Genomic DNA, 25,912 nt, shown 5'->3' on the forward strand with positions numbered 1-25,912 from the left:
GAGGAATCTATATATCAAATGAGAATCTCCAAGTTTGCCATGAACTATCAAACTAGTCTGGAAAGCAGATTTCTGCTCCATTGAGTCTTTAATAGCATTGGATAACTAAGATAAACAGAGACAGAAGGGCTGTCTGAGACACATACAAAATTATTGAATTATGACATGTTTGAGAACTTATTTACTTTACAGAATGTTTACATAAGGTTCACTTCCTCTTCAAACATAAGCTCAAATATTACAAAGACTTTTTCCCCCTTAATGAGGAGACCACATTCAACAGTCCTACAAATGTCCATAATTAACTTTTTTTAAGGCACATTCCTAGGAAAGTTTTCCAGGCAGTCACTTCCCCAGAGCCAAAGCAATATCTAGGAAACCCCAGACTCTCCCTGTGCAAACCAGGCACACATGGAGAAGAAAACACTGGGCATCAAAAGAAACAGGAAAAAGAGGAGATGGGGTAGAAAGTGATGACTGTGAGACTGGAGTTCTACTTTCTGCTGTGCTATAGGCACCTGACAGGCCTTATGCCAAGCTCTTAACCTCTCTGTGCTTAACCTTACTATTCATCAGCTGAATAATACCCTTTTTTGTCATATGAGACCTGTAGGATGCAGTGCTGAGGGAAACTATGTATGTGATTACCTGGTAGAAACAGATGCCAAGCATTTTAATGAATACAGGTCACTATATCCAGTGTAGAGATTTCAGATCAGGAACTTTGGTAAAAGAACACTTCCTGTCTTTGTAAGAGAAAATACCATCTCTGATAAAACAATTTGTTCTCAGTCAACTGGCTCATACACAGCACTTCTGCTTACCTGAGAAGTGTCATGATTGAATATAACAGCATTCAGGTCTCCACAGTTATAATGTTTGATGAGATCTTCAGTGGTATACGGGGCCTGCAAACTGCCTGCTCGGAGACTTTCATGCTGGAGCAGAGTTTGGTTTAGCGCAAAGAGCACCTGCAGAAATGCAAACAAGAAAAATGGAAGAGGAGTTAAAGATATTAGGTATCAAAGAAGCAAAGTGTAAAAGGCCAAATGCCTTATAAAACTCGCATGCATCTGAAGTCTACTGACCCATCCTGGCCCACAGCAATACGGGCTGATTGTTACATATTTCCAACTGGAAGGGAACTCCAACCTTCTCTAGTAGAAGTCCTTATTATATGACCCTCCTTATTCCTCATAAAGTCTAACTTCACAACACTGCTCCTGCAGAGGAAACAGTCTGAGAGCTTTTAGGCTGGCTGTGCAGACAACTTGGCTGCACGAGAGACACTGGAATTAAAATTAGGAAGCTTCTATTTCCTTTGACTATTTCCTGACAGCTATCTTAAATCCAGAGCCCAAACAAAATTGGAAGATTTTCAATAAAAATCATAATCTTCCAAACCTATGAAGTCACTGTTGTATTTAGGGGGACATTCTGCATGCTTTAAAACCAGAAAACTTAGGTAATTCATTGTCAGTTTCCCTAGTCTTTCCCCTTCACCTACCCTTTTGCAAAACAAACAGAGATACTGAACTGTAGCACTGGCACTGGACACAGTACTCCCCATGTGGCCTCACCAGGGCAGAGCAGAGGAGGAGGAGAACCTCCCTCAACCTGTTGGCCACGTTCTTTTTAACGCATCCCAAGATACCATCAGCCTTCTAGGCCACTGCTGGCTTATGGTCTACCAGTCGTCCACCAGGACACACTTGCACAGAGAAAACAGAATCCTTCTTCGTATTTCTGTACTCCCAAAATGTCCTTGATGATGATGAAAGCTTCTCACATTTATAACAACAGTGCCCTCTCCATTCCAATGAATAGCTGTCGTCTCAAATCTTGGGTAAGCAACACATGCTGAGCTCCAGCTGGCCCAGCCATGCCTGCAGCCTGTGACACATATTCTTACTCACATGCTTAACTTTAAGTAATTGAACTGACTTTAAGCATTAAACCCCAAAGGAGTTTAAAATTAATGATGTACCACTGTCTTTGCAACTTGGAAGTCCTTACTGGTTTACAAACACGGTTTCCACTGAAGTTGATCTGAAGGAAGGGAAACTGTCAATTGGGTTTACTGCTGCAAAACATCAGGTATATAGCAAATAAGATCTGAGAAAAAAATGCTTAAAGGAATAAGAAAATAAAAGTATCTCCAGGGCATTAATAGCCTCTTAATACAAAGCTGTTAGATGCTCACTAACATACACACGTTCTGGTTGTTATTTTTTAATTTACTTCTTAAAAACATAAAGATGGTCTTTCAAACGAACCTGCTACGCCTCTACCTTGCAACTGGTTGCCTCTTAAGATCCAAGCCTAAAAGATTTCCTTGTTCAGATCTAAGGGTCTCTTCAGGCTTTTCTACAAAGAGATTTATCTTTCCCAGGACCGTAGAGTAAAGCTAAGCATCTTCCTAACTTAGTTTTCCTGTAATTCAAAAAATCTGCAAAAAATACAGTTTAAAAATTTCTAACCTTTGAAGGATCTGAGCGTTCTCTTTTTTTCCCTAAGGGCTACAGCTCAAAGAGGAAACGGTTCATCCCAGGATTTCCTGGGGATTCTAAACATTTTGACTAATAAAAATAAGAGCTAAGAAAAACTTTGACAGGAAACCAAGAGCAGAGGTTTTCCCGAAATGCTTTTAGTAAAATCCTTCTCATTTTTGATTTTTTAAACAATGGATGTTGCTGGAATTTTATATACAAAAATTTGCATACATATACAATACAAACAGCCAGACAAACTTTGAGGGTAAGACAGTGTTTTACAGTAAAATATTAAGGAGGCAACAAACAAATCCTTACTTTACCCTAAATGCTCTTTTTTTGTTGTTGTTGCTTTGGTTTCCTGAGGAAACCAGTCCTCCGCATTCATGCTCTATGCTTCCTCCTAATAAGTTTGGAACCTATTAGCTGATTTCAGTCATATTCGCAGAGGGTTAGAGGTCTTCAAGAAAATTGCCTGCATGCTCCTTGAAAATAAGCATTTGGCTGCAGAAAAGGCCACAGTGTGAGCTCGCTTGTTTTGAAACACCAAAGACATCACATGGGAAAGAAGGAGTTTATCGGAGCTTGCAGCAGGAGACAGACCCTGGTACATGGGCACCAGACTTAGGTCAGTGCTTGTCTCAGGATGGTCATGTTCCTGCTCTCTGCCCCTGTGCTGTAAGGGGACCTAGAAACGCTGCCAGCTGAGCCCTGGCACCTTGCTGACCCCATAGGGAAGCCAATCACTGCCTTGCAAGCTACTGCCCAAAAAAGCAACTTCAGAGATTGTATTCTGGGATGGGAGTTAAAATTAGAAACCCGAGTATTTGCATACGCTCAAGTGAAGCTTCAGCCACTTGAGAAGATTTCTAGAGAACTGCTGCTTAACCTAGCCACAGTCACCGTACTTTTGGGTTGGGTGGCTCAAAACACACGTAAAGAGAGGCAAGGTCTTGCAGCAGCCGCCTGCTTGCTGGATTTGTAGGCCATTTCCTCCAAAGTCAGGTTAAAGCCATCTTAAAAGCTGCATTTATTTTTCCTTACTGTTCAGATAATGCCACAAAAACAATGCTGTTTCCTTTCCGCCTCCCTATCTTATTATCAGTGACCCCGTGACCTCCAGTCCAAACCCCTATCTGAGCTAAATCTCCCAGAGGTGCCTGAGATTACCGCACAACTGAGGGCTTCAAAATAAATACACTGAAAGCGACTGCCTATGCACAGTCCCACCTAATAAATATAGCAGACAGTATTTGTTCTGGGAAGCGATGGGAAGTTATGAGCTTGGCGCTGGGAAACAGCATTTTATTCATGCAATTTACGATCCTGACAGCTGTGTGCTCTGAAGGCCAGTTCTGCATGGTTGTCTCCGGCCCCAGTTTGCAACCAGTCGAACACGGACAACAGAAGAGCATTTTCACCCTGCCAGGAAGAAGCCTTTCTACCTACGTGGAGTCATTCTCCTTAGCAAAGCAGCAAACCAACACAGATTTTATGCGCATGTTTGGAGACACCAGCTCAGCCCCTAAGGCAAGCCTTAAACCTTATGGTCCTGCTTTACTGCCTAAGAGAGCAGGTACCATCAACCCCACACAGCACCAGGAAACACTGGGCAGATCTTTTAGCAGCACTTCTGCACAGACTATTGCCATCACAAGGAAAAGGGGCCTGGACGTGGCCAGTTCTTCCATGGGAAGGTCAGAGGCAGGGCTGGGACAGGGAAGGAGCTCTGCATTACTGGTGACCTCCACTCAAGGTTTTCCCAGGAAGGAGGAGATCTGCAGAATCCTCAATATTAATTTCTTAGGGAACAAAATTGCTCAGTTTCTTATATCTACGCCAACTGTTCTCTCTATCACCCAGCAGCCCTTGTGCTGCTGCATTGCTTCAGCCCAGGAACTAGATGATCATTAAGGCCCCTTCCAACTCAAGCCATTCTATGATTCTATCGACCTTTGGTCTTTGGCTGTGGTCATCCTAGGCATTTCAGTTGCAGCAAAATCTGGAGGTATCAGTCTTTGCCATCCCTGTGCAAACTCGCTGCAGGCTTCTCTGAGGGATCAAACAAGCTGAATGAAGACCCTAGCAAATGACTTTACTGATTACGTTTACGCCACAAGCAGGATTTACTTCCCTCCACACCTCTGGATTAGTCAGGAGTCAATACTAATGGAAAGTAATGGCAGCAGAAGTCTATCTCACATTTAAATCAACTGGAATGCTCAAACCACTTACTTTCAACTTCAAAAGACAAAACATTAGAAAACCTCTCAAGTGCTCACATAAAATGAGCAGACAAAACCTGTACTAGGTCTCAAGGTCCCAAAGGGGGCTGGCATTGCTTAGAAGCGTTTATATGTACATACATAACACTGCAGATTGTCATGGGACAGTTTGAGCTTCATTTTCCCAAAGCCATGGCATTTGCTGGAGGTAAGGAGAAGCTATCTGATTTTATGTGAGATTTTAATGAGATGTGGCTTGTAGGCAAGTAAATCCAGTCCACAGAAACAGACCTAAGAAAGCATTGCCACCTTTCCAGACAGTGAGAAGTGAGTAGATGTGTACCCTGGCCTTAGAAGCACTTGAGGCATTCCATCACAGATCATGTTCTTCATTGTATTTGGCTTTGGGAGCAAAGCAAGATAAAATTTCCTCTTATTCCAAGATACTCTTGCAAACCATCACAACGTATGGATTCTTTCCCATGACCATCAATGAACATCAACTTATGGATGCAGAGGCAGCTGTGTTCGTTCAGCTCTACATTTTTAATACTTTTGCATATGTGAGTGAGTTGACGTCAGCTGATTATCCTGTTACAGCTTTCCAAGTAAAACGCTCACATGCTTTGTCAGAAACCCATTTCGTTTATTAAACTCCTGTCGTTCCCCCAGTTCTGATGACAGCTCAACTCTGTGCCTATCACCTCATCTAGGAGGCAATACTATGGATTACCAAACAAATGGAAAGGTCCCAGGGCCATCTCTTCGGTTTTCTGACTATAGTCCCAAACAGTGCCACAATGGAAAAACAGCTTCATCTGGGCATCTAGGAAGCCATCATAAAGAATGACAAGGAAGCACTGTTACCAAGTGAAATATTTGAATGGTCTCGAACGTTCTTATGAACTATTTTGCTAATAAAATAGGAAACAAATTCAGGAGTTACAATGGAAGGAACAAAATTTGTGTTAGACTGAAAAGAAAGGGACTGGTATTCTGGTGTGTTTGCTATTGAGAAGATTTCAGAAGTAAAGGAAACTGAAAACTCTCACACCAAACTTTGCTGTGCAGAAGAATTTGATTGTCATGATGGAGAAATCACCTTCCGTTCCTAAACTTACTAAGGCTGAACCATAAGCACAGCATTCATATGACTCCAGTAGCTGGAGTTACAGGATGACCCCTGCATAGAACCGTGATTAATAACAATACCGCAAAAACAAGTCCTTAAGTTTCATAGCGTGATGTCATCTCTTGGGCAGGGAACTATTGCTTTCTTTTGCTCTCTCTTTTGGACAAGTGCCAGCACAATGCAAATACTAAATGAACATTACTGGAAGCTTTTGGGTGAGTATATCCCATCAGTGCTCATACTGAGACTCAAGAAAAGAAGTGCTCGCTTTCCTGCTCAGCTCAAAACAAACCACTGCATAAGTACTGAGGTGTACTGTTCTTCAGGGATTCTTGTTCTGTTGTTATCATTCTCTGTACTCAAATAGAAAATCAAATATACTGTTTCAGGTCAAAATAATGGCCTGGAGGGAAAAAAAAAAGAAAAAAGAAAGAAAGAAAAAGTGAAAAATCAAAGTCCCTGATTTTCCAGATTAATGAAAAGCAATAAAAGTGTTTGTCCAAATCTGTTCAGTTCCACTGGTTTCTAGAAGACGGGTTTCCCCTTTCCCTGAATCTTTTGCACTGTTGCTAGGAATTAGTGAGCTGTGAAACTCACCTAATGAGGTCAGCATCAGGAAATAGCTCTGAAAAAACAGGTCTCAGAGGAACTATAACGGACTCCCTCAGTGTCCAAGAGAAATCCTGGATGCATCGGCACATTGTGCTGCTGGGGCCACTGGAGGAACGCACCTTACTTTGCTGTTGTTGTTCCTATAAAGGGACAGCTAAGGAAAGTGAAACTATTAACTCATCCACTGGAATTTCTGCTCAGAAAACCGTGCCCCCTGTTAAAGCTCCTCATAAAAGCCTTTCAGCTAGTTGGTTCCATATGTTCCCCAAACCCACAGTTATTGCTTCTGAAAGGCAGGAGTAGTTAAGAGTCTGCGGCTTGGCACTGACCAGGGAGACCTAAGGACTTTGCTTTTTCTCTCCCTTTCAAACTACCAATTAACCAGTTTAATAAAACAGTTTGAATCTGACCAAGGTGTTTGGAGAAACCCCTAACCACGACAAATCCTACCGGTGACATGCAGGCTCGGCCTGGTGCGGAGCATTTGTATTAATAACACGCAGCCCTGACACTAACCACAGAACCATAGAATGGTTGGGTTGGAAGGGACCTTAAAGCCCATCCAGTCCCACCCCTGCCAAGGGCTGTGTGCCCCCCGCCAGATCAGGCTGCCCAGGGCCCTGTGCTCCTCCAGGGATGAGACATCCACAGCTCTCTGGACAGTCTGTTCATCTGAGACTAAAATAGGTTTTCTGGGGGGCTGGACATACCAGGAGGAGATAAAGTCTCCAGCCCCGTGCATCCAGAGGTCTCGATGAAGTATTTAAGTTGACTTCTGGGAGCTCAGCACTAGCTTCAACCCTCTGACTTTTCTCTTTATACAAACCACCCATTAAAAAGTTAACAAGTGCCAAAGTAAAAATCTGATATTTTCTTTGTGTTTCATTGAATCAAGGCATAAAAGCAAACAAACAAAAACACCAAAACAAACCAAAACAATACCTGGACAGAAAGCACTGCAGTGTGCATGAGACCCCCATTCCTTCAATACTATGACTTCAACACACTATTGCTGTAACCCAGGGAGGATTCTCCAGGTTGATAGCAGCTCTTTCATTCCCTATGCTGCCCACACCATACTACTGCTTCTGCACAAGATTTCTGGCTTCAGCAGATACAGGTCTTCAGTTACACAAGGCCATAAAGACAACAAATAAAGACAATGGAATAAAACCCTAACCTAAGTTAATTCCTGTCTAGATAGAACTTTAGAAATACCATATAATTCACATTACATGTGCTACAAATGCCCCACTTTAACTAAGCCAAAACATCCCAAAACAAGGTCTTAACTATGTCAGAAGCAGCTGTAGCACAGGCACTAACAGAAGAAGGATAAGACCTGAAACCTTTCCTTCTAAATATATTGAACTGAGTTATTTTCTAGAGGCACTCAGAGTTCATCTTAATTTAGAAGAAAGGAAAAGAAAAAAAGCTTTGATACGGAATTTCCATTCTTTCCCGCTTTGTGGACCATGACACCGCAGCGGAAGGATGCACTCTGAATGTGCTCACCACAACACTGGCATCTTCTCTTTTGCCATTAACTCAGCTTGACATCAAGTTAGGAATGGTGTAAATGCAAAATGAACGTCGTCAATGCAAATGTGATTCCATCACTAAGGGACATAAAGTGAGTTCAGAGTTGCTCACTCTGATGTCCTCTGCATCGCATCAGAATGCTCTTTTGAGCCATTAAGAACATAGCTATTATTCTGTAATATCTAAATGCCACTGTGCTTCGAGTGTACTGCATACATAATGTAGAAAAAATAAATGCTTATGTATATAGGGTAACGTGGTGGCTCCATCATGGGGCTCCACAGGCTTTCATTAGCGCCTTAGGCACCAGAATAACTTGTTCTTTTTCTCAATCGACTCTATGAGAGAGTAGTACCTGGGAAGCATTACCCTCTGCTTTGGTCCATCACCAAACTGAAGCTTCAACAAATAAATTAAGAAATCATTCTAACAAAAGCACTCATCCTAGATAAGCCCAACACCTCCAAAAGTGTCTGGTAACAAATACTTTGGAAAAGAACCTAAGAAATGAGGTGAGCAGAGCATGAGTCTTCTTCAGAAACAACTTCCCACCTTTTGGAAATCTGCCTCTTCCCCTCTTGCTCCTTCCCTCCCACCCCCCTGCTCCTCCTTGAAGCTGAAGTCACTGCTGTGCTCACTTGCACGGCGTTATTTAGGAGCAGCTGGCTCCCCGATCTTTGCAGAAGGAAAGTCACATCAGTTCCACATCTGAGTCTGCTACTTTGCTCAGCACTCGTATTCCTAAAATCGATGCCTGGCAGGATGCCCAGGACCCAAAGGGCATTGTCCCCGATCATTTTCCTCCACCTTAAATGGGCACATTGTCTCCGCTTTCAGGATCATCACTTTCAAAAGAGGCAAATGAAATCTTTCCCAAGAACCTGAAACCACATTTGTGCTCTTGAGTCACCAACAAGGCTGTTAGCGGGCACTTGTGTGGTTTTGATTTTGCTTTTTTGTCTGCACTGTAACAGAAGGAATGTGGAAACATACACCCCGCGGGGCGGCTCGTGCCCTGGTGACAAGGGGCTACAGCAAAGGGGCACCCTCATGGAAAAGGGTAAAGCTTTGGGAAGCTCCTCCTGGTTACAGGCAATCAGCCTGAGACGCTTTGTTATAAAAGCCCGGTTTAACGATATGCTATGTATCCACCCATTGAAAATCCAGCCTGTCCTGGGTATATTTAATTTGGGGTTTTATTCATATTACTGCTTAATTTTCAACTGCTTCTTTTTAATTACCAGCTGAAGCTACATAGTAAAATGGACTAGCCTTACAGGCATGTTTTTCTTTCTATTATATTACAGTGAGGCAGCAGATTAACTCCTTCAGCCATCCCAGTTTAACACCTTGCAATGCCAGCACAGCCCATTCCAGACTGCTGCTCCTGCAGCAAGAAGGATGAAGAGGACACAGAGACCCACATCCTAGATTTCCAGCTCCCAGCCCTGGGTATCAGCATGAACAGGTGCCAATTTCAATGTACATCAACATGACAGAGCATAAATCGTGGCCCTTCAGCAGCAGGTATGCTTTCTAGCAAGGCAGATGGAGCCTCTGGCCAAGGACAAATGGTTTGGAGCACAGCTATGCTGGTTTTCTAGCCTCCAGGTGAGCACGGCCAAGCTGGCTGCTGCAGAAAAGGGAACTTCTCCTAAGACTGATGGTGACCGCATCCTCATGAGCTCAGCAGGGAAAAATAAAAATTAAAAAATAATCAAGATTTGGAATAGCATGAGAAAAGGAAACCTTCAAGATGGAGCAGGGAGCTGTACTTGTCAGAGATAAGGTAGTTTCTTGATTGTTTGTTTATTTTTCAGCTTAGCATTATCTCAAGTTTGAATTTATTTTATCACACAAAATGACCTTGCAGGTAGTATATGGGGAAAATGATGAATAAATTGTCCCTTCCTAGCTTGAGAGCAGCCACACAGGTCTGTGCAAGGGCAAGATGGCACTGGAGTACGAAGAAGAAACGTCAGATCCACAAGCTCTGCCTTTATGGCCCAGGGAGGGCTGGGCTCCCAAGCTAACTGTATATCACTATAGCCATGCTGCAGACTGTAGGACTCTCGCCTTGGAAGCACCAAGATGCATCAAGATCACTCATCTCCAGTTAGCCAGGGAAAGAAAGTGACCTACCCATCAAATCACAGCAGCTCAGATTTCTGCTATCACCCACTCGCAGCCAGGCACTCGCCTTTAAGCTTAGTGGAAGCCAAGAATAATTACTTACTATTCAGTGAGCTATTTACATCAGTTACTCACCAAATAAATTCTGCTAATAAATAGGCTCAAAGAGACTGCAATCTATTCTCAGTAAAGTTTCCAAGACAGAAGAAATTTATAAAAATAATTATTTGAAACAAACTACTCCGTTAGCTTTCAAGGTCAGAATGATAAATGCAGGCACTGCATCTTCTACCACATATAGGGCTTCTTCAATACAATTCTGTTTTTTATGACTTATGGGAGGTTATCTTTCGACAGACAGCTATATTTTCATTATCACTGGGACTAAACGATCACATTATTTTAACATTTTTTATGTCTAGGCTGAACAGATTTCATTTCAGAGAATGACAATGAAACCGGCTGCCAGAGGGGATAGGCTATTCAGGAATCAGGAAGAGCCTAAACATATTTTTGCTAGAGCCAAGTATTGCATTCCTGCTGTGAAACATTTACATGAACTGGAGAAAGCTCCTCAGGTGCATCTCTTCTGCAGGTGATGCACTTCCCAGAGCAGAGCAACAAGACCCCTTGTCCGCTCTCCTCCACTTCCTTGCCTAATTAATGTGGATGCGCTGTAATCATGCCCGCATGTGGTGGTAGGTTGGCACCTGCTCCCATCCCCTGAAATCCTCAAGTTTTCAGCAGGTTGTTCCCTCTCCAGCTGTGCTTTGCCAGGTAGATTCCCAGAAATCCTGCCGGGGTTGCTGGCACTGCATTCAGGGACACAGCTCAGACCAGTCTGGGATGTCCTAAGGTGAAAAAGCAAACCTCAAAAGCAAATCTCTTTTCTGCTGCCCTGAAATAACACAGAGCAATAGCAGCCTTTTCCACAATAGCCTCTGCGAGTCTGGCGCTCAGAGCCCACTCAGACACCTGGGGACAGCATGGAAGATGTTGTTTCACAGATCAAATTCTTTGCAGATGTAAGCTGGTCAGCTCAGTTTGCCCCAGCTATGATCTGCTTACTCACTTGAAAGGGAATTTTGTCCCATATTTATATTTTGTACAAGAGTAGCTATGCTTAACATTTAATTGTTCCTCACATTTTGAGATATAATTACTAAATTCTAAACACTCAGAACCACTTACAATTGTTCATTAAATTATTATTTACTCTATGTCTCCAAACCCTGAGTACACATGAGAAAAATGTCAGACAGTTAATACACAGGGTGGAAAAGTGAACTGATTGCAAAGAAAGTTTCCCAGGAAACATTCCTTTCTGAGCTCTGGTAACCAGAAGGTACTGGATTCAAAGCATTAGGGTACAAACATCTCGAGGACAAAACGTCATGGAGTCTTGTTTAAGCTGCAAATACTGACTCTTTTTTTCCTTTTTCTGACGGGGAGAGTACTTCTCTTAGCTTTTAGGGAGCTAAATGACATCTTAGTTGGCTTATTTTCATCACATTTTGCTTTGGGCACAAATGACGGAAAAAGAGCTCTCCTCTTTCTATGGTGATAGAAACTGAAAGGAGATTAACCAAAAAGGAATAAACTGTTCCCTCTGAATTGCTAGCCTGAAATTTTCTTATTAGTGTCTACCCATACTAATCTGAAACTTAGCAATGCTGGTTTTCTCCAAGGCTGTCAGCTAAAATAAACTGCTCCTCCTCCTTGCAAGCGGTGTTTGACAAAGATCTTTCTCCTTTTAAAGCACTCCCCCCCCCCTCCACCAATTACATCAAGATCGTTGCCCTTTTCAGAATTTCCCATAGGTACACAGCAAAGTTAAAGCAGGAGTAAAGCTCACATGGTATTTTTCAAGTTATCATCGTGAGACTCCTTTGTCCACAAGAATGCTGAAGTGGAGTGAAGCCCTGTGCACAATGCTGAAGGTGGATGGATGGATGTCTGAGCCTGTTACTTGCAAAGACTGCAGACCTAAGCCACTAGAGAGTCCTGGGATGAGATGAAGGTCTCCTGATGCCAGCAGTTCTGCAAAAGATCCTCAGCAACTCTTTCAATTACAATGGGAGTTGCTCAAGACAAGCAATCCAGACTTTCTGCTCTTGTCACACAAGCATTGAGAATGGCAGAGCAGAAGTCCCTGCAGCATCACATGAAGTCTCCAGGCCATCCCAAAGCACATTTGCCAATCTCCTCTGCAATCCAGAATCTCAGGCACCTAAAAACTTCCAGATGATGTTCCAAGCCACCCGTTCAGAATTAACTCGTGTCCCCCCACCCAGCTGTGCTGCATGGCCAAGAGACCAATTCCCAGCTGGCAACAGCAGATCCCAGAACCAGTTCCGCTGCCCACTGCGCAGTCTTGGGCATGGCCTTTTGTATTCCCAGCTAAATGCTCCCAGATGAAGGCACCAGTTCAAAGGCTGGTGGAAACAATTAAGATTGCAGGAAGCCACGTTTATCTTTTTACCTATAGCACTGAATTAATCATGGCTGATAGGGATCTGAACAGAGCAACGAGGTCTGGCCTCCATGTCCCACTCAAGTCCCTGATTTATATCACGACCTGTCAAGAGATGGCAGAAGATTGCCCAGTAGCTGCTGAATGCCTTTCTACCACACTCCCTCTCTCCTGGGGAGATGAATATAAGCCAGGACATTCCTGCTCTGTCGAGGATGCCATGAAACCTAACCTCATGTTGACATAAGCATTAGGCCCCAGGACTGTGTAACAGGTCACTGACAGAAAGATATAAGATAGAGCTTCCAAATTTGGCTGGCCACACACAGGCAGGCGCAGCTTCCAGAGCCCGCGTACCTGTGGAGGAGGCTCAGTAGCTAAGGGACACCAGTTTTTCAGATGTGTCTTCTGGTAGGCTCAGCGGCTGATGCTGCCTGAGATTTCTATGGGCTTTATGCTACTTATTTCCTTTGTAGGTTTCAAGGGTTTAGTTCTAAATTAAGAAAAAAACAGGGACTGAGGCACAGCTGTATCCGTATAGTTACTATTAAGAGGAAGATAACAGAGGGAGTGCCAGAACCCACCCATACAGGCTGGGACCGGGAGTCTGAATGTGCACGCCTGACTCTACACCTTTTCTCAAACCTTAAGCACCGATACATCTGTCAGAAATCCTGCACCAAGGACCCAAAGGGGAGTCCTGCTAACTGAGAGCTCTGCTTTCCTTGGAAACAGAAGTCCTGAAATCCGGTTTCTCTCTCCACAAGCGACACACTGATGCCCGCTTTTCATATCAACTGTGACATGGAAATGGATCCGCTGCTATATGCTAAGATTTTTCCACCTGTGGGAGGCAAAGCAAAGGCAAACAAGGAGGCCTGAGTCAACACAAGGGTTAATTTAAGAATTGAGCTTGCTTAAAGTAAAAGTTGTCACCGACCAAAAAGAACAAGTAGCCATTGAAGAGAAAACTGTTGAGATTTATGGGCCCCATTCTAGAGACATAAAAGGGGAGTCAATCATCATTTGAAGTTTATTTTTTTAATAAGAGCTCCTCAAACATGCCTTCCACTTTTCACTGCCAGAAACTTAAGCTTGTGGCTGTTAAAAAGTTAAAAATTAGGGGTTTCCTAAGTGGGAGCAGAATGCATGGTTGCTCTGTATGACCCTGGCTACTCAAACAGCTACTGCTAATTCCCAGAGGAAGCATCAATGGCTTGTGAAATAGACTCCTTTCTTTTCTTGTACAAATTATTCCTTTATATTTTTGAACTCCTGAACCTCTGGGCTTAATAACAACTCCACAAGAAAGAAGGAAAATGATTGAGTGTTTATAACAACAAGCATCTTTTTCGATTATCATTCCAGGCTGTGGCACTTTCAGTTTAGCTAAGTCTTAGTCGTAGCCTCTCTGGAAAATCATTCAGAAACAGGGGAGGGGAGGAAGAGGAGGACATCTCCTGCTACCTACAAACTGCGGTGACCGGATATTTTGAAGACTTCCCAAATATTCGGCTTTATAGTCTACCTCCCTCCACCCACTTGCCACCTGCTGGAGAGCTAAGCAGGAGCGAGCGCTGCCCACCCGGGTGCGGATGAGCTGCAGCACATCAGGATGAGGGACATTAAAAACATCGCCAAATGAAGCAAGACAAAAACTTGAAAAAAACACCCACACATGCAAGTAAAGAAAGAAACAAATCAGGGGAAAATAATAGGAATGAGCAATCTTTAGCTTCATTTCTTTTCAGCTGTAAATGGAAACCAATGTGACAGTGCTGTAAGAGATGACAGGGTCTATTTATTTTCTCTTAAATGATCTGCAGTTGTTGGATTCTCCCCTAACTCCTCAAAAAAAAATAGCTTTCAATTGAAAAAGGCCACTGCCAGCTGGCTCAACAGAAAATATCAAGGCTAGTCTCGGGAATTGCTCAGCTTCCTCCACCAGCTGATTTAACAAGCATTAAACCCTCAGTTACTGCATTCAAGATCTTTTTCTGCCCAGTACCATCACTTTGCTGGTTAATACAAAGCTAACTCATAATAACAATAGATTCCTAATAGGAAGCTTGGCAATTAATATTTGACCTAGATCCTCAGCCAGGGAACAATCCTGTACCCTCTCACTTCAGTGGTGTAGCTCCATTCCATCTTTTTAAAGGAAGGTTATGACAAACCTTAAAATGAGAAGACCTTTTTAAGGACCCAGTCCATGCAACCCAGCAACATACAGCATTTCCCTTAAGATGCTCAAGTGAGAAACAGCATCACATACACTTTAGCAGAGCCTGCAGCTCAGAGGCACGTACATCTTCGTTTCCCTATCAGCAAAGAGAAGCAGAGCCTGATTCCCTGCAGCAGCTTTACATCAATAAAACTCATCTCAGACCAATCTTGGCTTGGCTGAAGTAGAGCCAAGCTAAATCAGCATCCTGGAGGTTTTCAAACTTCAGCATTTACATCAGTTACACTGTATGTTTACAGCTGATACTCTTTCAGGTTCTCACTGGTATAACTGAACAGTGACTCTTTCAAGCTGATGGATTCGCACAGAGCTACATCAGCCCAAGGATTACACTGTCTAAGTGAGGGAATCCTGCTGCCTTTGCCTATGCATTACATTGATCAAAGGGACAAATTAAGTAGCAGCAATTTTAACAGTTTATTATGGATGGTGGAGATATTTCTTTCAAAGAGACACACTTATTCAGACACCTTTCCTTTCCCCTTAATTAGGGTTCTTTAAGGTAGCTTCAGAAATCCCAGAGGTCAGGCTAAATCCCCACTAAATTTGCTTCATTAAACGCACTCCTGTGGCTGGAACCTGCAGGAGCTGCAGGATTCGAGTGCTGGCCACCACTGGCCACTGCCTCAACCACTGGCATTTAAATTGAAGCCCATTCATTACATGCTTATGGTCAAATCTAACCCTAAATGATTCCCTCCAACTTTGTTCTAGAATATTTATTGCTTTTGAGTTAGTACAGTAAAAGGGGAAAATAAGTCCAAACCCTAAACCTGAAACAAGAAACACCACACTTGCAAAATGAAACAACCTGTAGGAAGCAAAGAAAGGGGTACAGAATGCAGTGGGTAACAGCAGTCTCTGGAGCTACACATCCACACCACCTCATCAGCACCAAGCCCCCTGTTCCTTTGGATGGCTTCTTCGTGTGACTTGGAGCACAGTGTGACAGTCACCCTCCTGCAGGAGCCTCCCATGGAGCTTCTCACTCCACTTGTATCCCCACAAAGTTATCAGTTCAAGCTGTCAAAAATGCGATGCTAACTGCAAGCCTAATTAACCAAGAAAGCTTTGGAGCAACAACAATAAGATGAAATGGTCCTAAGTGTACTTCAATTTTGTCTTTGTTGCGTCAGGTGGGTGATTTCCATCATATTTCTTCACAGGTGAGAATAAAGCATGTAAGGCATTGGAGCGTCCTTGTGCGTTTTGCAGCCTTGTCATTCAAGGCTCCTGAATGTATCACCTACTTCTACAACAGCTGATGGACAGGTGTAGGTCTCCAAGGAGATGTGTTCCACCAAGACATGTGAAAAAAGGGACAAAGCAGAAATGATGTGAAGGGAAGGCTGAGCAGTATGATCAACCCTTGAGGAATCCACACAGGACTTGATCCCTGAGACACAAACCTCAGAGGGACAAAGCTTCTCTGCCTGGCACATGCAAGGCATGTAGGCTTCGCATTTGGGGCTGAATTCAAAGCACAAGCAGGCTGCTTATGGCTAGTACATTTTGTGTAAGCTCCCTATGTGTAATAACACAACCAGATCCTAACATGCAACAGAGCTCAGAACTGCACAGGTGGCCCAGAGCTATGCGAGGTGCTGTGGACCCAGAGTGGTGAAGACTGGGAAAATCCCAGTAGACTGCAGGATACTGAAAGCCAGAGACTTACAGACTCAGCTAGTGAAAACTTATTACCTCAGCTCAACCACTCACACAATTTTTCTGCTATTCCAGCCCTAATTCATACAAGAGCTCTGCCAATGTATTTCAGGATTGACTTACAATGGAGCTAGAAGGAAAGTTCATGCCCAGTAGAAAAGGCACTAACTTATACTTAGAGGATGTGGGCTAGCTTTCCTGACGTGGCCTTGAATAAATCCCTTTTTGTATGAGGAGAATGAGACACAATGAGTTTCGTTCTTGTGAAAGGATGACAGGAAGATGGAGATGAGTCACTTGGTACAGCCTCATAAACCCACGTCCCAAAGGACGGTGATGCACAGAGGTGGTAAGAAGAAGTCACAACATGAGCTGTCTTCAATTAACATGGTATTTTCTATCAATGGCAGAGCTGCTTTCCAGACTGAAGTCTCAGGCACTGTATAATAATTGGTCATGAAATAATGGGCATTTCTTCTGAGTACGCAGATGGGACACCTTCAACATCAACCTTTCTACCTTCAAGTTGAGAGTTAAAACTCCCTTTAGCAAGTATTTGAAACACTTCTCCTCATGTCCTGTTAAAAACAGCATAAAAATCATAGTCATCGTTTCTCAGCCAGTAACAGTAAGGAAAGAACATTAAGCAAAAAAACACAAACACAGAAAAACACAACAAGAGAGGTTTGTTTCTTATGATATAAATTGTTCTTTTAAATTGAGTGGGCAAAAATCCATAGAAATGAGTCAGAGGAATAGGAAACTTCTGCAATTTGGTCCAATTTCTATTAAAGCACATGGTGAGCTTAAGACTGATTTCTATGGGTCTTAGATCAAGCCCACACAGAGAGAATTCAGCACTTTCCAGGTCAGAACGGAAGCTCTGCAGACCACCTTCCTGGACTTTGTACCATTTTTTTGTTTCAGAGACACGATTGAGAAGGTTTGAAACGATGTTGAAATTCTTGTCTTGAAATCCAAAGGGGACAAATGAAATGGGGATCAAACAATTCCAAGTGAAAAAGCCAGCAAAGCCGCTGAGTCGGCCGCCTATGTGCCTTTCCTGTGCACTCCAGTTCAGATTTGTAAGCAAGTTGTGTCCATAAAACTAAATTCTATTTGGTACAGCTCTGCTGAAGTCAAAGGGTCACGCTTGCAACAGAAACGCAGATCTTTCATTTGTTTTCGTTATTGCCTTCTCCCTAGGGTTTGCTCCCCGGAGACCTTGCCTTTCCAGCTCCCTTTGGGCTGCTAAACACAAACCTCATTTTTGCAACTCTTCCATGGTTGATTCAAGGCCACCTCCTGCCTTCTGAGGTCTCATTCATGGAGTGCTCTCGTTCTTTCAGACCTCACATCTGCTTAAGTTTTTATTCTTCTTCTTCTGTGTTGGGTTTTTGGGCTAAGACAGAATATGTCACAAGATTCAACCGCAGCCTGTCTGTGTAAGACTGATTTCTGTCTCTTTGGGAGGAACTTTTCAGGAGCACTCAGAGTTGGCCTCACTAGAAGTTGATGTCATTGAAAGCTTGGTTGAAAGAAAGCTGTTGGATTAGACCACCAGAGAAGGAGCTGGGATACTCTACCCACCCAGCTAACATGCATTTGTATAAAAAATGATATTAAAAAAAGACAGAAAAAACAACATGGATTATCACTACCAACACCACAAAACAGCATAAAGGCAAAACTTCGAAGGCAGTTTTCCAATATACTTGTTAGCAGCTTTGCACTGCTGTTTTCCTACTTTCAAACTCAACCCCAAGAAAGCCTCCACCCCATGTTTTCTAACACCACAAGACATCTCACAAGTCCTTACTTTCAATTTATATCATTGCCTTAACTCTGGCTGCTATTAGAGCCATGGTGTCTGGCTATGAAAAGCACAGTATTAAGCAATACATCACCAGCTGCTTGCAAAAACCTCCTTGCCTCCCCTCCATCCCCCTTCCCTTCCGAGTGGCAGTTGTACTTGACCTCACCGCAACAAAGCATGGCCGGCAGAGCACTTTGTCACACAGCCCCAGCCAGCTCTACAACAGGGGTTTTCCTGCCTTCCTGACATTTTTGATCTGATGGATTTTGTAGTGGTCTTGTAAATGGGAATTAGTCATGCCTGGAGGGTAAAGGTTGTCAGACCTCATGCTGAAGTGCACATGTATTCCTGAAAGGAAAACTAACAAAAGCAGATTCTGTGCCAGGGTAGGAAAGGAAGAAGATATCAACAAACTGACAGAAAACAGCTTCTGTGACTTTCCAGCCCTGTAAGGACCAGACAGCAGTGCTGGGGGAAAAAGAGGGAAAAAAGGGAGAAGGGAAAGGGAGAATGAAGAGGAGGGGAAAGGGAGAAGGGAGAGGGAAAGGGAAAATGAGAAGGAAGACAGAAGATGGAAGAGAAAAAGGCTCTACATATTGTACTGAATAATGTCAGGGAAACAAGGCTTACTTTGGTTCTGGCAGTCACTTCTAATACATAGCTAATCACTCGGGATCCCTCACTAATGGAGAAGGATTTATAGGAGTGGTACGGTTTGATAGGCTCAGACAGTCTGGATAATATAATCCTATGGCCTTGCAATAATGCTGTTAGCACACAATATATTGCTAGAAAAACAGGAGTGAACTGAAAATACAGCTAACAAAGTAAGAATAGACTCAACTAGTGCAAGCCAGCCTCCACCAGGTAACAGTCAACAGATCTGGTGATAACTTTCTGTAGCTTCCAGGCCAGCTGTACAGCCTTCCCTCAGGTGAGCAGATCCTGCACCAGCTCACATTGTCCACAGCGAAGCAGTGTGAAAAGGGTTTCTGTAACGTGTGAGCTGGAGGAAGGGCTGGGGGAAGCTGTTAAAAACTGAAGTCTGAATTGGCAAGTGGTGTGGCCCGACAGGAGTGGATCGGGAAAGTGGTGGGGCCCAATATAATAAACACTATATACTTTTCAGGAGGTTTATTTTGGCTTAGTGCTAAGCTGGTCCCATGGACCAGCCTGTTGAATCCACAATAAGTACCAAGGTGCAAGAGGGTAAGACTGAGGGATTCCTTTCAAAAGCAAAGTCCTGATCCAAACTAAATGTGGACACCTCCAAGCTGATTTTCATGTGGAGACTAACGTGAGTCCCACTATAGTTATAAGCATGCTGGGGAGGGATGGGGTAGGAAGGAGTCTTGTGCGCTAGAAACGCAAACCACAGTTGAAGTTACTGCAATGTGAGAAGTTAGTGTGTCAGACAAGGTGTAAATAGCTGTCCACATGCCAACCCCCAGCCAGCCCCAACTGCACAGGAAGGTGGCTTGGCTTAAGCATCATTTAAGAGTGCTCGCAGAGCCTGTGAGGTAGCTCTACAGACAGGCAGCAACTCACCCAGTTCCCACAGGTCCCGTATACCTCAGCTCTAGATATAACTTTTGGGTGGGTTGCCAGTGTTGAAGGGAAAGATTAATATGAAAGATCCTGACCCTGCAATAAACACTCAACAATACTTCTCACTGTTTGGCCCTATTTAAACCAACACTGGTGTATCTGCTGGGCCACCTCATTTGGTGGGCCCTGCCCAAGTGAGGAGATTGCGCTCGATCACAAGAGAAGACATGAATAATTTGCATCCATCTGGAAAACCTCTACATTTGTGGACAGTAAGCCAGAGAAATTGCTAAAACCTGTTACACCTGGTCAGCTCTCAGGGAACTGCAGCGCTTACATACACCCCAAGGTAACGGCATGAGCTGTTATCTAGTAAAAAACAAAAACACAACAAAACCAACACTGCAGAAGCTCAGGCTGTCAGGCACTGTTTGTCTACAGTGCTTACATGACCTCCACTATCAGTGTTTCTGCTCAGCAGTACTGCTGGAAAGGCCTTGGGAGACTTCACTGGTTTGTGCCCAGTATGTTAGTTACTGACTATGCATGAGCCCATTGCAATGCACAACCTCAGCTTTGCCACCCACCATTCTAGCAACAGTATTAGAATGGAAAGATGGCCTGGGGTCATTTCTCACAGGAGAGAGATGTGTTCTAATCCATTCACCCAGAACCACATAGGAAATCTGTGGCAAGACATAACTGCTTCAGGAGAAAACAGGCAAATCTTTCTTCTCACTGCAAAGCAAACTACAAGCCTGACCAGTTGTACCTGATTATTAGTTTAATGTGGGTTTTCCTTGCGCAGGAGTAACTACCAGCTTCACTCTGATGGGAAGTGCCACTTACCTGCAAGAGATGCCACATAGCATTGGTGCTGTGTAGGATGGGGCCAGCCCTGGACAGAGACCATTTTCAAAGGACAAGTAAAACAGTGCAGAGATTTGATATTTTTGTGATAACAGGAGGGCACTCGGCTGTCTGAGGTTGCTTTGAACTCCTTCCCAGCCATGAACGATCCAAAGAACTGTCAGAAAAAAGGTGTTGCATCCTGAGAGAAATCCCAGATGTATGACATTTGCTTTTATGTTGATATGAGCCCAAAAAGTTGAAAGAGCAAAATTTACCACTCTCAGATGTGACAAAACAGAGATCTATCGCCATCTTCAACGGTGGCAACAAAAGGGCCAAAATCAAAACACTCTTCTGACAACTCTAACGCAGACCTGTCCTGGAGAAGCAGCATTTCAGTGTTTTCTGGAGTTTAATTTTATGCTGGAAAATGCTCGGTCTCATCTAAGATCAGACCCAACAAACACATCACAACACAGGGAGAACAAGATATGGGACACTCGACATGAGACTCCCAACCATGTGTTATCCACTATGCCAGAGAGCACTCATCTGTCCCTCAGACATGTCACATTGTCCTTCCCTCGGCTCACAGCCAGACCCCAGACTGAAGGGCCTCCTCGAACCAAGCAATAATGCTAAACAGAGATCCTATATACAAGAAGGCGCACCTGTGCCTATAATGTATGGAGGCAAGGTTATCAGTGGTGATAGGCCAAAGTACAAGCGAGGTCCCTGAATGCCACAAGTGTTCCTGCTTCAGTCACAAAGACATAATTTCCCTGAATTTTATTTATATGTATGCTTTTAATAGTCTTTTTTAATACTGTACGCTGAGATGACCTTGCTCCCCCAGGGGCCTCACTAAAAGCCAAACTGCACCCGACTCACCAGTGTAACTTAAAAAGTTAACCAGTGGTTAGGGACAAGCCACCTCATTCTTTCCAGCCCTGGAATCCTAGTGCATATGAATTTTGGATACTACTGCAAAAGTGGCACATTACAAATTAGCAACAGTTTAGTTTATTAGTCCCCGAGTGGATTTATTTACGGCACAGAAAATATTGCTATAAGTTCCTTGAGACTGAGAATGTGACGTCACTGAAATTAAAAAGGATTTCATGTGGAAGGCTGTGCCAAAAAAGGACTTACTCCTATTGTGCTTTCAACATGTGGTATTGTTTTACCATATACTTCTTCAGCTCGATGCCTTCGCACCTTAACAAAGATCTCCTGTTGCAGCAGCTGACGCTGGATTCTTGTTGAGGTTATGGCCGCAGGCATGGAAGCAGACAAACATAATAAGAACCTGGACAATTCAGACCTCCCTTCACTCCTCCAGGGAATAGGACAATGCACACCTAAGATTCTCAGACACAAACACGGTGGAACCGCTTTTTGCTTCACCAAGTTCCTTCCTGAGACAAAAGAAGTGGGCAGATATATACAGGAATCACTCCCAAACTTGGTTTCTCACTTGAGACCTCCATCCTTACAGAGACATCAGCACTGTCTGCTTTTCACAGCAAGGATTCAGGTGAGTTCGATTGCTCAGAGACAACGTCACACAGGTTTGCCAGCGATAATGCAGTTGGAAAGAGGTTTCCATCTAGGGATTTAACCCAGGCAATGACCTAAGCTAAAGTAATTAATTCCCTCTTGTTAGAGCAATGAAAAAGATGTCTTCACTTCTACAACTGGGGAAACTGAGGCACACAACTCTCTGCATATGCAGCCCTACTCATGGTAACAACCAAACCATGATGTCTCTAATTAAGCAGTATGCTCAGAGGCTGTCTCAACACAGTCTGGTTTCCCTGAGTTTTATTAAAGTCAGATTTGTACACCATTTTCCACTACACTAAAATGAGCAGCTCTGATATGCAAGAGCCAGCTGGACTTTTGGAGATGGCCTTTCAGCACTGCAGAACCCAGAGCCAGCAAGCAGAACCAGCTTGGGACAGAATTAGGATCTGCCACGCATATTAAACTCTAAGCACAGTTTCAAAAGAGGAAGGGGAAGATAAGAATTACACCGATGTGTTCATTTTTGGTAGCCGATTAGAATTTTATGGTATATTTTATTTTAAATAATTGGCAAAGAATGACCTATCAGCTCAGCATCTCTTGTCCAGAGCAGAAAGTAACTGCTGGAGGATTCACGTGTCACACCCTTTATTTTAATGTTGTTCCTCTAAGCTGCTGATAGACAAGGTTATACCCATTAGCAAGATACTACTGTTCATCCCAGCTGCAGTTTGCCCCTTCAGCAAAGCAGGTGTCACTTCCCATCTGCCAGAAGGAAAAGCTGCCACCCAGCACAGCTATGTGAGTTTTCCAAGGCCACACACTGTGCAGACAGCACCTCCAGCACCAGAAACCAGGGATTCTGAGCATCCAACCACAAACGCAATCCACTGAGATCACAGCCGCCTGACACAGCCAATGCCCACTCTGATGGGCTGCAATAAAGTAAGTAAAAAAGAAAAATGACTTGAGCAGCAGAAACTGGTTTGCCATTGTGTATCCTAGGGCTTGGGCTGTGTAGCAAGGCTTGTTTCGTCTCCACAGGCAAGTTCCAGGGACATTATTATTATCTCCATCACAAGACGTTACTCGGAGGACTTCAGGCCAAGTTCACCCAGTCTGTTGCCTTCTGCAAGGCACAGCAGGCAATAATATCTAACTGAAATGCTGGGCTGCCTTTTCACCTCCTGCCCACAGGAGACAACTGGAAACACTGAATTCAACAGTACAGCTCCTCACCACTGGTCTCCTTTGGTTTAGAAACAAATTTTGGCATTTATTTACTACATCTGTTTCTAATGCCCAAGGTTGAAGTGCTGATCACCAAATTTCTAATTTTAATTATCACCTGGCATGTATGAAACAAAACCTGCAATCTGCTAGAGCTCAGCATAAAAGGATGCTTTATCAATATGAGTAGGACAACTTTGCAGTAATAACGTACTATAGGACCCTCTCTGTGCCTAATCCATAGAGATTATGAATTAACTATCTCCCTGGCCTGGAAGACAAAATTAGTGACATACTGAGAAGCTTATAAGCTTTCTGGTCCAAACTTTGCTATTCTAACCCAGGTGGTGGCTGAGGTTCATCACAGCACAGCTGGTAAACAGAACTGCTCATTACCTACAACATTAGGCTTAGTTTCACCTCCCTTCCCAGCCACTAGTTTCACTAGAGAGTAGACTGGGAAATGTAGCTGAGCAGCTGTATTGAGCTGCACAGGTCCACCAGGATGGTGGAAGAATGACAGAATCTGTCGTCAAACAGGCAATATTCCCACTGGTGGCATCAAAATGTCAGGACTGTATCATACTGTAAATGTCACTTGTTTCTGCCAACTTATTTTTATTTGCGTTGTTTCTAGTATAAATACTCTTTTCTAAAAATGTCAGCAAGAAATGCCAGTTAGTTTCTGACAACGATGACAAAGGGAAGATGCATGGGAAGCTAAGTACTAGAGTTTCCCATAAAATCATAAGGGATTTTTTAATGGAAAATATTACACTTTTGTTGAAAAATCTCTAATCCTTTGGCCACCCACCAAAGTCTGTTGGAATGAACAATATTAGGTTCAGCCGATGGGCTTTCAATACAGATCCTACTTCTCACAGAAAACAGACACAACTGGGTCTAAAGCAAAAAAACGTCACCAAGCTATACAGTCAAGAACTCAACTGTCCACCAGAAATGTTTTGATAGCATTTTTAAAATTAACTGCATTGAATATGTCACCAGTGTTGACTCTAGAGTCAATGAAGTCACTCCACCATAAAGCATTTAGCACAGAGAACACCAGGGATCTTCTCTGATCTATAATTCAGCCTGGCATTCTGCTGATGAAGATTTTCCAGGGAAGGCTGTAACCTACACTGCTTTGCTCTAATGCTACTGATTTATATAAGTGTATATAGATATACATTCTGGAGTTTTTGATTTCTTTTATTTTTTAAGCATCTCACAAATTGTTTAATGTAGTAATATAGTTTCATCGAGGATTTCCCTGCTTTTACAAGCAACAACATATGAGATTACCACTTTAGAGAGTAAAAGGAAGCTTTATGAGAGCTGCATCATACCCAGTCATGCTAAAGTCTGAACTGTGAAGCTTTCAGTATTTCCTACCTTTAATTACGAAAGATACACACAGATTTACATAACTTAGGAAAACTATTTTTTTCATATTCCACATCGGACTATTTTGATGATGATAAGCATGTTTCTGATTACAAGTTTTGGCATCATGTAATGAGCTATTCTGGAAACAAGCTCTTGCAAATTGTAACCCAATGTATGAAGGTATCTCAGCCCCTACAAGGAAAAAAACTGCTTACAGATTTCACCCAAGCATGGATCTGAAATCCTAAAGACAGGGATCTCAAAATCCCCAGCACTGTCTTTGAAAGCTCTCCTTTTCTTTGGAAACGGGCACACAACCCTGTCCAGTTCAATTTTTATTGCACCTCGTAAAGTACTACCATTCCTAGGAGAAGCATACTTCAATTTCCAAACATGCAATGCCTACTTTATTTCAGGTCTAAATCTGGCGAAAGGATATCTACGCTTCCTCAAGCAAGGTGGAGAAACTATACCCTTCCTGCTCTACTGCCGAGTACACGGGAGCCTCCAATGGAATTGGAACAGAACATGAAATTGCTACCGAAGTCCAGGTTTCTCATCTCTCCCTCCATGCCATGCGGAGCTGACCCCATGTGAAATTTAGAAAGAGCTAACTTGCAGCTGGGGAAGGGAAACTCTGACAGGAGAGAGGGCTTAAATTCCCCCTCTGCTAAAGCTGTGTTGTCCACACCTGCTGATTAAGCTTGGAGGCATGTCACAATGCCACGCTACCCCGGTTCATGTGCCTGCCATTTTCTCCAAAAGTAGCTCTTCATCAAAGATGTCTTACATTCAGCTGAAATCAAGGAGTCTGAACGGATGTCGCTAAATGTATTTCCTCCTTGTAATGATGGCAAATAAAAGCAGTGTCCTCTAACACGTTCTGCACAGTATCTGTAACGCTAGCGCCACAAAGGAAAATCAAAAGAAATGGGGTAGGATGTTATGTATGCCTTGTGCTTGGAGAATACTTTCAACTCCCTTAGCCTCTGTAATGAAAACCACACTATCTGAAAGTGAAACACTGCTGA

At 43.3% G+C, this 25,912-nt stretch overlaps 1 protein-coding gene across 1 annotated transcript in view; it reads right to left on the minus strand.

Annotated features, from left to right (window-relative positions):
* Positions 1-25,912, minus strand: part of TRABD2B (TraB domain containing 2B) — a 271,338-nt gene that overhangs the window by 127,772 nt on the left and 117,654 nt on the right. The window contains exon 3 of the mRNA XM_021404635.1: positions 825-971. Coding sequence (XP_021260310.1) covers positions 825-971 — 147 coding nt within the window. The remainder of the gene's footprint in view (positions 1-824; positions 972-25,912) is intronic.

The sequence above is a fragment of the Numida meleagris genome, chromosome 7, assembly GCF_002078875.1.
Source record: "Numida meleagris isolate 19003 breed g44 Domestic line chromosome 7, NumMel1.0, whole genome shotgun sequence".
NCBI classification, from domain to species: Eukaryota; Metazoa; Chordata; class Aves; order Galliformes; family Numididae; genus Numida; species Numida meleagris.